This window comes from Drosophila subpulchrella, chromosome 2R, assembly GCF_014743375.2.
Source record: "Drosophila subpulchrella strain 33 F10 #4 breed RU33 chromosome 2R, RU_Dsub_v1.1 Primary Assembly, whole genome shotgun sequence".
NCBI classification, from domain to species: Eukaryota; Metazoa; Arthropoda; class Insecta; order Diptera; family Drosophilidae; genus Drosophila; species Drosophila subpulchrella.
In genome coordinates this window covers 12486688-12496065 of record NC_050611.1, presented here as the reverse complement: position 1 = coordinate 12496065, position 9378 = coordinate 12486688, and the positions used below count along the sequence as shown (strand labels likewise).

Below are 9378 nucleotides of genomic sequence, written 5' to 3'. Positions count from 1 at the left end.
TCAACTGAACAACAGCAATTCATGTGGTATAGAGTTAACCCCTCTATTCCTGCCTTAAAGGGTCAACAAGTTTGATTAAATGCTCAGTATTTAAATGACAGCCGACTGTTCAAAATGTATACAATTCGAAGATGCTCCACTTTTCGCCAAGCCACGACTTGCGATTTAATAACAAAAGTTTAGTTGTAAAAAGCTCATCCGGATCCAGATGCCCCGCTGTCCCCGAAAAATCCGTTCTCGTTCGTTTACTCGATACAAAAGAGTCAAGTGTTTTCATTTTATTCACTCGTATTTCAGTAGCGACGTCCATGATTATAGTGATCAGAGAATCTGTAGTTGATAAGCTTTTTTATAAAAAACAAAGACCGATAAAGCCGGTTACAACTGAGGGGAGCAGCAGTTACGTTAAAATTACGATACTTAAGGTAAACAAAAGCGGTTGGGCGTGTGGAGGACACCTAATCCTTGGCGGGCACCTCGATGACGCGCGGCTTGTCGATGATGCGGGCGGTCTTGTTGCCCTTTTCGACGATTCCGATGATCCAGGCCTGGTAGCCCTCCTGCTTTTCGATGTCCTTGCAATAGGCGGCGGCCTGCTCGCGCGGCAGGCAGATCAGCAATCCTCCCGAGGTCTCGGCCGAGTGACCCTGCAGCAGCTGGAACATGTTGCCGCAGGCCTTGGCCACCGCGGCCATCTTGGCGATCACTGGCAGATTGTGAATGACAAAGGACACGTCCTTCTTCTGATGGGCAGCCAGGGTTTGAGCGTGACCGAGCAGTCCGAATCCAGTAATGTCAGTGGCCCCGTGGGCGTTGTACTTGTGCATGAGGCGAGCGGCTACGCGGTTTAGCCGGGACATGGAGTTCATGGCGCGATGATAGGCTTTGCGCACATCCTCCTCGGACACCACCAGCTTAATGCGGTTCCAGCGCTCCGGCTGGTCAATCCACTGGTGGGCATTCACGGCCACCTGGGTGCCCAGTGGCTTGGTCAGCACTAGGACATCTCCCACCACAGCATTATCTGGCACAATGTACTCGTTGGGCTGGCAAATGGTCGAGGCCACTCCGCCAATGGTGCACCACGGGTTGACCACGCTCTGGCCTCCAGTCACAGTGGTCCCCGCCTCCAAAGCGGAATCCTTGAAGCCCCGCATGATCAGGGGGATAACGACGTCGCGCTCCTTCTCCGTCATCTTGGTGCTGACAGCCAGAAGCATCAGCATATTGTCGCAATCGGTGACTCCCATGGCGTACAGATCGCTGAGCACATTGGCGCAGGCGATTTTGCCCATCATGTAGGGATCATCAACGATGGGGTAGAAGAAGTCGGTGGTCTGCACCAGGCAGAGGCCGCCGTGTCGCAGCGGGATCACCGAGCAGTCCAGACCGATGCCGATCCGGGGAATGGCCACGTTGAGAAACTGCGGCTCCTGGTCCTGGGCGGAGTAGTCCTGCTGCAGGGCGGACACCAGCTTGGAGAGCACATCCTGTGGCACCTTGCAGCCGCGTCCTTTGAGATCCGCGAACCGGGTGAGTCGGAAGGAGCCATCCAGATCGTGGGCCGTGGGATCGAAGGGGCGACGCAGCTCGGCGTCGCCACCGCCATGGAGCTCCAAGTGGGCCGAGTTTAGAACATCAGCGGCGTAGCTCATCTTGGTTTATTTACTGCGGAACAGGGATGCAAGGTGGGATAATTAGTGGGGGTGGTATAAGGGCCCATTAACGCACTTTTGCCGCGCAACAAAAACATAATGGACCGCTCTGTGCAGCGAGTAACTCGCGTTCTCCCCGGCCACCAATACCACAGCGCTTAGACGTGTATGTACACGGATTTTCTGCCGCGTGTGTGTAGCGCGGCGTGTGATTGGCTGTTGCCGCGATGGCGGCTAAAACGGGCGAAGTCAGTATTTCTCCCCGTTGGCGAGGCGAGAACGTGAACAATGCCCACTCATTTCAATTGCAGAATGCCAAAAAAGTGTGCACTTTGCATTTGGCGTTTATACGCTGGCCATTTAGTTAGGCGTTTGTACTTACTTTTGCTTGTGCGACTGTACAACGAAAATTGTATGGGGACGTGAGCAAATTTTATTTATTTTGCGCCTGGTTTTGCTTTTCCAACGAGCGAGATGTCACAACAGGGTTGCATTTGCGTGTGCGGGCGATTCGATATGCGGGCTGCCGATAGTCGGCCGAAGCGATAGTTGCCCAGGGCTGCCAACTTGCTCGAAATTTATCGATGAAATTGCGCGCAGATGATAAAATAAATAAATAATAAAATGTTAATTCGTGGAATACAAAAGGCTATACAAGTGATTCACATGGCGCTTCTTTTCAAGGACAATTAAAACGGATCAAAACCATTCAACGGAATGTTTTTTACATCTCAAAAGAGAGTCTTTCAAAGAGGCCAAAAGAGCGGTCCATGAAAACAAAAACCTGTTGCGCCAGCAGAGCGAAAAGTAAAAGTGGTGAGGAAACCATGAATACATTTACCTTTGTTCGTTGATAAGACAAGTTAACTTTACTTCTCATTAGGGAAAAACATATCCATTAAAGCGGAAAAACTTAAAACAAAGAACTACAACTTCCAGGAAATCAGCACCCACACAAAAGACTTGAGCAACAAACTTGGTTTTGGGCCATGGGCTAAACTAATTTAAAATTAAAACGCTGACGAAATCGCTGAAACATGATTCAGCTACGCCTGCGCAGTCTCGTTCTGCTGCATTTTATAGCCCTGGCCAGCTCCGAATATGTATACGGCGAACCCGAGTTCAAGTGTCCCAAAAAGTAAGTTGAAATAAAAATATATATATATATATTTCCAATAACGTTGTGTTTAAAACAGATCCAATGTCTTGTACCCCTGCGAATGTGTAAAAGGCAGCGATAATGGCCTCTACATACGCTGTGAAAATGCCAATTTGGCCACTTTGTCCGTAGCCCTCCAGAATTTGGCCTCCTTTGAAATGCCCATCGAGGAGTTGACTATCTACAAGGGACATTTCGGTAGGAACCTTAACCAATCCCTTGAATATGTAACACTTAACATCTTAATCCCCCATTTAGTACGTCTATATGGCCCTCTGTTTGCTCATATCAAGGCACGTTTCCTGATCATTGAGGAAACACCACTGGCCACCATAGAGGATTATGTCTTTTATGGAGTAAACAACACTTTGGAACAACTGCACCTACTGCGCACAAATTTAAGCCACGTAGGACCACTGGGATTTGGTGTAAGAATAATATTACATAGCAGAACAATAATATTATTATATAATAACATCAAATACCTTTACAGATTCTCGGAAAAGCAAAGGAACTAGTAATCGATGGTCATTCCTTTGAGCAACTGCCTAAGGATCTTTTTGCTGGCCAAGAAATTGCCAATAGCCTAGGTACCATCAGGGTTACCAATGGAAACCTGAGTGATCTGCCTATTGAAACCTTCCAGCCTTTGCGAAAACTAAAAACCCTTGACCTGCACGGCAACCAGTTGGAGAACCTGAAACGCAATCAGTTTAAGAACCTCAGAGAACTAGAGGTCCTGGACATCAGTCACAACCAGATCAAGAAGCTAGAAGCGCAGCACATAGCTGATCTTACAAAGATGGGATGGTGCAATGTTTCCCATAATGCCCTAAACGAGCTAAGTCGAGGAACCTTTGCCAGAAACTCTGTGCTAAAAGTGCTCCATTTGTCCCACAACAATATTTCACGTCTGGATGCAAATAGTTTCAGGGGAATGCGTTTCCTGCGACGACTTTTCCTAAGTGATAATGTGCTTACGGATATTGGACGCGGTACTTTTGGTTCAATTGCCCGAATTGGAACAATTGATTTAGCTCGAAACCAACTTAAGAAGGTCGAGTACCAGATGTTTACGCAGATGAACTATGTGGAGGTGAGTTTTTATAAATCATAAATATTTCTATAAACCTACTAATTGATCTCTCAAATTTCAGTTGCTCGATTTGGCGGAGAACAACATAGCCAAGATTGAAAAGAACTCGTTCAAGGACATTTACCAGGCTGTGATAAACGTCTCGCATAATGCTTTGGAACTTATAGAAACAGCTGCCTTTGAAAACTGTGTAAACATCACGGTTCTTGACCTGTCCCATAATCTCTTGACCAACTTTTCGCGCCGCAGCTTCGATGAGACCACTTTTGCCACCTATTTTCAGCTAAGCTACAATAATCTCACGAACTTAGCGCAGGTAACAGAATGGTTCTTGAATTTGAAAATATATACTTATTTCCTATTGTTCTGCAGATTCCCCTTCAAAATATGACGGGCCTGAAAGTATTGAATGCCTCGCACAACAACATAGCCGAGATACCCAAGAATTGTTTCCCAAAGCTCTATGAACTGCACACCATTGATGTTTCGCACAACAACATCTCCAGCATTTTTAATGGAGTTTTTCAAACCCTGTTTTCGCTACGATCCATTGATCTGAGTTATAACAGCATGCGGGAGATCAAGTCCTCCACTTTTGGCACTTTGCCAACCCTTTTGGAGATGGATCTCAGTCATAATGAATTGGTTTCCGTGGTGCGAGGATCTCTGGCAAAGTTAACTAGCCTGCGGCAGCTGTACTTGAATAACAATCAGTTGGATAAGCTCTTCCAGCTGCCCATTTCCCTGAACGAACTGCATTTTAGCCATAACCAACTGACGGACATTCCTGCGGGAACTTGGCCGGTAATGAACTCACTTATTTATTTAGATCTTAGCCATAATCAACTAGGTGATAGCCTGAATGGACTAAGTTTTTTGGGTCTATTGGTCGTGCAACGTTTGAAGCTGCAGAATAATGGCATCAGCCAGCCACCACGTGAAGCAGTAGCAGTCATGTCAACCCTGCAGTATTTATATTTGGAGGTGGGTAAATATAATGAATTTTACAATTTTTAAACTTAATCTTATTCCCGTTTAGAACAATAACATTACAACCCTTGAGCGCAGTGCCTTTGGCAAGCTACCAGTACTGTTTGAGTTAAATCTGTATGGAAACCAAGTTACGGATATAAGGTATTTTGGTATTTAAATATATTTTAAACTTATTCTATGATTAATATCCCTATTTCAACTTAAAGCAAACGAGCTTTTGAGGGCCTGCTGCAGTTGCTCACTCTAAATCTGTCATCCAACGGAATCCAGCAGCTGCAAAATGACATCTTTATTGGCCTACCATCGCTGCGAAATCTGGATCTGTCCTTTAACTCCCTCACAAAATTGGACAACAAGACCAATGGCGTTCTGGACGATTTACTCAGTTTGGAAACCTTGGATTTGAGCCACAATCGTATAAGTTTTGTGACCAAGAAGACTTTTCCCTCACATCAGTACATTCCTTACAATCTGAGGAACCTAAACCTGAGCTACAATCGAATGCCCGTGCTTACCTACGATATTACCTTTGGGACCAAGAAGCTGTTTAAATTGGATGTGTCCCACAACCAGATCAACGATCTGAGGAGAGGAGTTATCTCGAATTTCACTTCCCTTCAAAGTCTGGACATGTCCTACAATGAGCTGGCGAATTTGGCATCTGAGGAGCATATCTTCGACCTACCACAAAACCTGAGCAGTCTGGATTTGTCCCACAATCAAATCTACCACCTGCCCTTCGCCAACCTGGTGAAGGTTAGCTCTTTGAAACATGTTGATCTTACCAACAATAGTTTGGAGGATATTCCCGCCTCCGTAGTGGGCAGCATGCGGAATGGTAGTCAAGTGCTTCTTGCCTCGAATCCCCTGCACTGCGGCTGCAATGCGCGCCCTCTGAAGTACTTTATGCTGCAGCAAACGGTGCCCAGCGAGGATTTGCAGAGCATCTACTGCGGCACACCAGCTTTGATCAAGGACAAGCAGCTTATATCTTTGGAAGATGAGTACCTGCACTGCGCCGAGGACGAGCGCGAGAGGTATAAGGGCTTTGACTATGAACAGCTCACCGATGTCCGTTTCCGAGAAGTGAAAACGTAAGCAAAAATTAAGGGAACACCTTTTGAGCCATATACTTAAATACTTAGTAATTGTCAACCTTGTTTTTCCGTCTCACAGTACCAAAACTGGCTTGTTGACCCTAAGCTGGTATGTGTCCGGCACCTCAGACGTCGCAGACTTCCAAGTTTATATCCGCAGCAGCAGCAACGAGGTGCTATACCAGTCGGATTACGCATACAACAATCGAACTGCCCAGATTTCAGTGGAAAAACTCGAGGAGCTTGGTGAAGATAAACTGCGTGCCGCTGAGATATGCATATTATCCCGGGATAGCGACGGGAACATCCGCAAGTGGTTCTCCGGTCAGTGTCAGCAGCTGCCATCTCTCAAGCGTCCCAGGACTTTCTTCTTCGGAAACTTTCAGGTTAGGAGTGGAGTTTCCGGAACTTCCAGCAGCCTACCTCACTGCCTTTTGTATATAATACTCGTGTTGTTTGTTGCCCGTTTGTATTAAGATATTATATTATACAGTTCTTATCAATTTTATCAACATTTTTTTGTTTAACTGTTGTTAAATTTTTACCGATAGCCATTTATATTCAAAAGCATTGGCAAAAAATGTTGCCTGGTCCTTTATTAAAGGATCAAGGGCTTCACCGATCTGTACTCGAAATATTCTCTGTATTGTATGGGTACAAATTTGACAACAGTTAAGCAAAAAAATTTCTAAGACGAACACCGAATTTCGATAAGAACTGTATGAAAGATGTCCATATTCGAACTTAAAATTGTATACATCCCATATCGATTTGTTTTTTGTTCTTACTATAATTGTGATGATGATAATTTATAAGATGCAAATGTTATATGTCTAGTTCCCATCGTTTTAAGTTCGAATTGATGTGATAAAATGAGTCTTTAGAAGAGATCAGAACGACCTTGATCTTTGATCCCATTGTGGGGCGTGTGCCTGTGTTGCTGTGGCCATGGCTCACTGTAAGGACACGCTGTGCTCTGACCTTACAGCTGAACATGTGCGCGACGCCCTATTATCACAGCAGTGCGCACATGTATTTGTTTACTTGGATGCCGCCTCGCGTGGGCAGCGCAATTCAGAAAGCGTTGGAGCCCACAGCCAGCCAAACGGGCCAGCTGATGGCTGATGGCCCAGGCTGGCGGACTTTCATTCAGGGCGCAAACACAAAGGCTGTTATCCGAGGAGCTCCTCGGCACGGCGATTCATTCTCAATTCGGTTTCGTTGTCGGATTCGGCTTTAGCTTCTGTCTTTGCAGCGGGAGCGGCTGAAAGGACTGCGAGCGGCTGAAAGGACTCGCCTGAGAGCCTGGCAAATGCGCACTCGCGCTCTTAGCCGAAATGGCAAGCGAGGATTACAGTGGCGGTCGCCAGTGTTGGCACAGCTACAGTATCGGTAGACCCCTAAAAGTATGCTGTCTTTTTTGGTTTGGGTTATTGTTTATTTCCTTGTATTTACTGTCCATCAACCACGATTAACAAGAACATTTATATCTAATACCAGTTAGTTTGTTGATTTATTATATTGGGTTTGTACATTATAAATACTTCGATGGGGAGAACTGGTAGTCTTTAGTATTTAAATTAATGTTTGTCCTCTTGAAACAATAACTTATTGAAGTAATAACTATTTCAGATTGTTTAATAAATTTTCCTAATCTAAATTGGTTTTCGTAAGATATCTGTTAGAAATGGCATTATGGCTTTTATGACCCGTTTATTTTATAAATTTTTTTTTTAATATAAATTAAGGCATTGACCAAAAGTATGTTAATGATGGGCATCTTGAACCATTTAATTTTTACGACGAGTTAAGCCGGATATATATATAGCATAAGATACATTTTCGAAAAAATAAAAGGAATATCTACTTCTAAATGAAGACTTACTAAAAAAATGATGAACCTTGGGAATTAAAATTGCTGATATACGCCTTGGGGTATGCTATGCCTTTTATTTTATAATCCTATCAAATTTGTAATATTTATTCAGTGCATTTGAGTGAGTTTGTCAAATGCCGGTCATCTTTGAGGACCTCCACTGTGCCGCAGGACACGAGACACTCAGGACATGTGCACTTTCACTGCCGCGCCACCCACATGCTCTCGGTTTCACTTTGGCCGCAGAAGAATGTGCTTTTGTGCCGTTCGCCTTTGCCATCCCAGGACCCCATCCTCAGGATTTTGGCAGGCGACTTTGCCTGTCCTTATCGATTTTCAGCGAATCTCGCAGGCTCGGCTCGGCTCTTTCTGGCTCTGCTCCTGCTTCTGGTGCTGTTTCAGTTTCTGTTTCTGTTTCTGGTCCTGTTTCTACGGCGCACGTCAGTGGCATGCGAATCGGAAAGCCAAGTTTCACTTGTCGCGCTGAGTTCGTTCGTGTCGCAGCAGCAGCAGCAGCAGCAGTAGCAGTCGCAGCAGCAGCAGAAGCGAGTGTGCCGTTATTCCGTTCGTTACATAAAGAAGAGATTTCAAATAGCAAGTTTAAGTGCGCTGCTCGGTGGCGAATGGCATAAATCATTCAGCGAAAGCGACCCCCGCATTGTGATAAACATTTAAACAGCCCAAAAAAAAAAACGAAAGGAGCCAGCGCGACCCAAAAATTTGAGAAACCAATTTGAAATCGAAAAGAAAAGTAATGAAATAAGTTGCAATAACCAGTGACTGTGTATCTGGTACATAGAGTTCTACATATGTAGGAAAAAGAAATATGAAATATTAAATGTGCCGTAACACGGGCGTTGAAAAAAGTACCAGGTAGTCGTGGGCTCGGTAGAAAAAGAGGAGTTCAAAGAGCAGGAGGAGGAGGAGGAGGAGAAGGCAAGACGAAAATGTAATAGAGGTCAAAAGAAGCATTGATTTAACGTGTGCACTTCCTCCCACTTTCACCTCCACTCCGCTGGCTTCCTCTTCCTCGGCTCCTCCTTGTTATCCTCCCACCCACCACCACCCACCACGGTGTCCTGTGTGCCGTTTTTCGTGCCACGACTGTGCCCTGTGTGTGTGCGTGCCTCTCTCGCAATATTTGCCTGTGCGTGTGCGTGTGTGCGTGCCTCCTGTGTGTCTCTGTGTGTTATAAATAATTTGTTTAAAATTCGTCAAATCGTTTGACGTTTCATTCAATAAATTTCCTCTACAAAGACTTACACACGCACACCCTCGCCCCTGGCACACACACACATACATATATACATATATATAGCCCCGTGTGGCGCCCGTGAATCGTGTATGTATGTGCGAAAAATGTTGATGACGAACCACTTACGTCTATCGCAACCCACGAAACCAACGAAACCACCACAAACACAGCCGCAGCAGCTGAAAAAATCGCATGTAACACACCAATACACCCGCACACCACACACACACTCACACACATAGCCCTA

General features: G+C 45.3%; 3 protein-coding genes across 6 annotated transcripts in view; 2 read left to right on the top strand and 1 right to left on the bottom strand.

Annotated features, from left to right (window-relative positions):
• Positions 1 to 244: 244 nt before the first annotated feature.
• Positions 245 to 2171, bottom strand: LOC119551721 (inactive selenide, water dikinase-like protein). The gene is made up of 2 exons (XM_037861222.1): positions 2038 to 2171; positions 245 to 1668 (listed from the first exon to the last, which is right to left on the bottom strand). Exon 2 carries the CDS (start codon positions 1653 to 1655, stop codon positions 459 to 461), a length of 1197 nt encoding a protein of 398 aa, XP_037717150.1. The 5' UTR covers positions 1656 to 1668; positions 2038 to 2171; the 3' UTR covers positions 245 to 458.
• Positions 2172 to 2271: 100 nt separating this feature from the next.
• On the top strand, positions 2272 to 6886 carry LOC119551484 (chaoptin). Its single transcript, XM_037860846.1, has 10 exons — positions 2272 to 2471; positions 2539 to 2793; positions 2852 to 3012; positions 3073 to 3242; positions 3308 to 3910; positions 3972 to 4226; positions 4283 to 4894; positions 4950 to 5044; positions 5110 to 5997; positions 6080 to 6886. Exons 2-10 carry the CDS (start codon positions 2693 to 2695, stop codon positions 6474 to 6476), a joined length of 3282 nt encoding a protein of 1093 aa, XP_037716774.1. The 5' UTR covers positions 2272 to 2471; positions 2539 to 2692; the 3' UTR covers positions 6477 to 6886.
• A 1483-nt stretch (positions 6887 to 8369) lies between these two features.
• Positions 8370 to 9378, top strand: part of LOC119550672 — a 26178-nt gene continuing 25169 nt past the window's right edge. For 2 of the 4 annotated variants that reach the window (XM_037859528.1, XM_037859526.1), the window contains exon 1: positions 8371 to 8627. The gene's annotated coding sequence lies outside the window, so the exon portion shown is untranslated. Of the gene's footprint in view, positions 8628 to 9378 lie in introns of all 4 variants that reach the window. The other 2 variants (XM_037859529.1, XM_037859530.1) reach the window with 2 other exon arrangements.